This window comes from Lathyrus oleraceus, chromosome 5, assembly GCF_024323335.1.
Source record: "Lathyrus oleraceus cultivar Zhongwan6 chromosome 5, CAAS_Psat_ZW6_1.0, whole genome shotgun sequence".
Lineage (NCBI taxonomy): Eukaryota > Viridiplantae > Streptophyta > Magnoliopsida > Fabales > Fabaceae > Lathyrus > Lathyrus oleraceus.
Window position 1 is genome coordinate 240556443 of NC_066583.1, and position 3938 is coordinate 240560380.

At 30.1% G+C, this 3938-nt stretch overlaps 1 protein-coding gene across 1 annotated transcript; it reads left to right on the forward strand.

The window, feature by feature from the left end:
* The first annotated feature begins 1195 nt into the window (after positions 1–1195).
* LOC127083401 (triacylglycerol lipase 2) lies at positions 1196–3283 on the forward strand. Its single transcript, XM_051023714.1, has 8 exons — positions 1196–1549; positions 1643–1783; positions 1873–1983; positions 2070–2213; positions 2420–2460; positions 2561–2640; positions 2748–2834; positions 2920–3283. The coding sequence occupies exons 1-8, from the start codon at positions 1259–1261 to the stop codon at positions 3237–3239; spliced, it is 1215 nt and encodes a 404-aa protein (XP_050879671.1). The 5' UTR covers positions 1196–1258; the 3' UTR covers positions 3240–3283.
* The last annotated feature ends 655 nt before the right edge of the window (positions 3284–3938 follow it).

Here is a 3938-nt window from a genome sequence, read left to right on the forward strand (position 1 = left end):
AATAGATTATTTATTTTTTAAATAAAAAAGAAAATAAAACGAAAGACGCCATTTTTCTGAAAAATAAAAACATAAACTACCATTGTTGGGATTCGAAGCATGTACCCTGAAATAATTTACCCGTCAGTTATCTATTACAACTTAGGGAATAACTGATTTTTAAGAGAAAAAAATTGTAACGCGTTCAGGAATTATACCTCGATTTTTTATTTAACTGATTTGAAAACGTTATCCTAAAATGTATTATTTATAGTAATTATAACATTATTTTACAAAATAATGTTGTTGATTGATGGAAATAGACTATTGATCTCGTAATCTTGACCACTTAGTGAAACATAAATATCACATTTTGATCCATGATGACCAACTTATTCCTGAAAAGACCAAGGGACCGCATTTGAAGCAAAATTGCACCCCTTAATGTGTCTCTATTTGCGTGGAGAGTGATCAATAATAAAATCACTATTAAAGATAATACGAAGAAATGGTGAATAATATCATTAGACTTAAGGAGATCAACCGAAGATGAGAACTTTCAACATCTATTCCTAAAGTGAGTTTTATTCTTTTAGGATCTTGAGATGTGTGTTGTATCTGCTAGACATTTTCTATGTTCATTAAAAGATATAAGTGATCATGCCCTTCAATTTTACGGAACACTTTCTCTTAGTAAGGAGACTCAGCAAGTGTTTTCAAGTGATTTGATTGATAAACATATGAAATATCTTAAAGAAAAAGTAATTTGTGGTCTTTCACCATAAAGAATCACAACTTTTGCAATTGGTTTTTGCAATTGGTTGAAAATGTCGAAATATGGTAGTGGTTGATGGACAAACGGTCAAATGTGTGTTTAGATTTTGATTTTCCATGGACTAACCCTAGCAATAATATAGGGTATTCCATCGAGTAATCATGTTTGTTGTTTATGTTTTTCTTTTTTTAATTTTTTAATTTTTAGTGAACATCTGTTTTGAACATTCTTTTAAAACACCTGTTAAAATATATATTTAGTTGGTCTTTAAAAAAAATATGTATAGATATTATTCGGACCATTTTGTTAGTTTTACAAATATCCTAGAAGAATCCAACCATAAATAATTATCTTAAAATGTCACAAAAGTTCATTACAACCATGCATTAAACTTCAATATTATCTGAAACTTTGTCTTTTCCCCCAAAAAAAATCCTATGAAACTCCACTATTTTATTTTTCTATGGAGACGCATAAACGAAGCATAATAACCACATTCTCAAAATGGCTATCAAAGCAGGGATTACTCTTATCTCAATACTCTTGCTATGCACTACTGCAGCAGCAGCACAAGGAGGAAAGTTACTTCAGACAACCAATGACTTTTCAGCATACACTCCGGTAACCAAAGATGGTATCTGCAAGACTTTGGTAGAGACACAAGGTTACAAATGTGAAGAACATACCGTAACAACAAATGATGGCTACATCTTGAGCCTGCAAAGAATCCCGACGGGGCGGTCCGGTAAGAAAGCCGACAAGCCACCTGTGCTATTACAACATGGTCTTTTTTGTGTAAGTTATATTTGCTGCAGATATATACACAAACTACAACTTTGTATAGATGCAAAAGTCATCTTGTTAATTAAAGTATATGATTTATTTCAGAATGCTGTAGTATGGCTGTTCAACTCTCCAAAAGAATCATTGGGATTTATTTTAGCAGACAGTGGATTCGACGTGTGGCTTGCCAATGGTCGCGGCTCAAAATATAGCACTGGCCACACAACACTAACTCCTAATGACATGGTTCTTATGATTTCGGTTTTCAAACTTTTAAATAATTGATATAGAATTTTTAGATGATTATTGATTAATTTCATTATATGTGTTATTAGGCTTATTGGGATTGGTCATGGTATGAATTAGCTAGCTATGATCTTCCTGCATCAGTAGAATATGTGTTCAATCTTACTGCTCAAAAAATACATTATGCAGGTCATTCTCAGGTGAGTTAAGTTAGCCCTAATTGATTATTTATTTCTAAAAATTTTAATTAATTTGTAAAAATTTATTAATTATTTAATCACTTCAGGGAACTTTAGTGGCTTTTGTTGCTTTATCTCAAGGGAAGCTTCTCAATATGTTGAGATCAGCTGCATTACTTAGTCCAATTGCTCATTTGAATATGATTACTTCAGAGCTAACAAAAGTTATTGCTGAACTCTTTTTAGCTAATGTGAGTGACATGAAAAAAAATAGATTATGTAACTAATAACTGTATTTTACACATGCATATATTCAATCAAATCTCAGTGATGACATTCTCTTATGTTTGTCTTTAAAATATCCCTATAAATATTTTCATGATGAGATTTGATTGAATACTGATAATGTTATTAAAATATTATTTTAATACATTTATTTTTTCCCTCAATATAACAGGATGTGCACTGGTTAGGTGTCCGTGAAATCGATCCTAATGCGTGAGAGAATAAATAATTCTTTGCTGTATTTTTACAAAATCTTTGTTAGTGTTACTAAAAAAAGTAGAAATAATTTATCATATGTTTTTCTAATGATCAGGTATGATATAACAAAACTTGTGGATGGAATCTGCTTCATTTCAAACTTAAACTGCGGAGACGTAGTCACATTGTTCACAGGTACTTTGTTATTAATGGAATGATGAGAAAATTTTACTGTATATTGTAAGATTTGTTAACAGGATTATTGATATTATTTTTGTATTCCTTAACTTTAAATATTATAGGTCCAAATTGCTGCATAAATTCTTCTAGGGTAGATTTCTATCTTGATCAACCAACAGCAACAAGGAATTTCATCCATCTATCTCAAAGTAAGTCTCATATAAAACAATTTTTAAATATTTTTTGTAGTAGTGTCTATAGGACTAATATTCTTTTAATATGAAATTTGAGTAGTGATCAGAACAGGACAAATAGCAAAGTATGATTATGTTTATGAAGCACAGAATATGCTACACTATGGACAAGGGGTTCCTCCAACTTATGACATGACCAAAATCCCAAAAGAATTTCCACTTTTTATAAGCTATGGAGGGAAAGATTATCTATCTGATGTACAAGATGTGGAGGTTTTGCTCAATGATCTAAGTAATCATGATGCTGACAAGCTTGTGGTATTGTATAAAGATGAATATGCACATCTTGATTTTATTGGAGCTTTTGATGCTAAGCAAGTCATTTATGATCCCATGTTAGCTTTTTATAACTCTAATTGATTTTACAACTAGTATTAGTATTAATATAACTAGTGTTTTCATTAGTTTTTTCTTTACAGTGTCGATGGTAACTTATTCACTTTCAACATATTTATATGAAAGATCATTCTAGAATTCAAGATATAAATATTATAGGAGTTTCTAGAATGAGGGGTAACCCTCACTATTAAGGAAATTTTTTTTAACCACGTCTGTAAAAAGTATACCATCATGCATGATTAGAAGGGTGTAGTTGTAAGTTCGCTATTTATTATCATAGGTGTGTGATTGTTGTGATATACTAAATAGGGTGTTACATATCACCATAGTTATTCCAAATAACCATTGTTAAATAGATATAGGCCATGGGTTTGATTCCCATCATTTGTATGATATATTGTATTTAGCGTGTTACATATCACCACGGTTCTCTGAATCAACTCTGGTGAAATAATTTTTTTAAATTTTTTATATTATTTCATATATACCCCTTATTTTTTTCGAACCTATATTTTTGTATCTTAATTTTTTTTACCTAAATATCATTTGAATCAAAAATCGAAAATATCATTACATCAAAAGCCAAAAATATCATGGGTAATGCTTTGGAAAAAACAATCAAAAAATTAATTCTATATTTTTATTATAATTAATACACAATTTTCAAAAAAACATTTCTTCATTTAATTCTTAACTTGTGCCCTAGAGGCACAAGTTAGC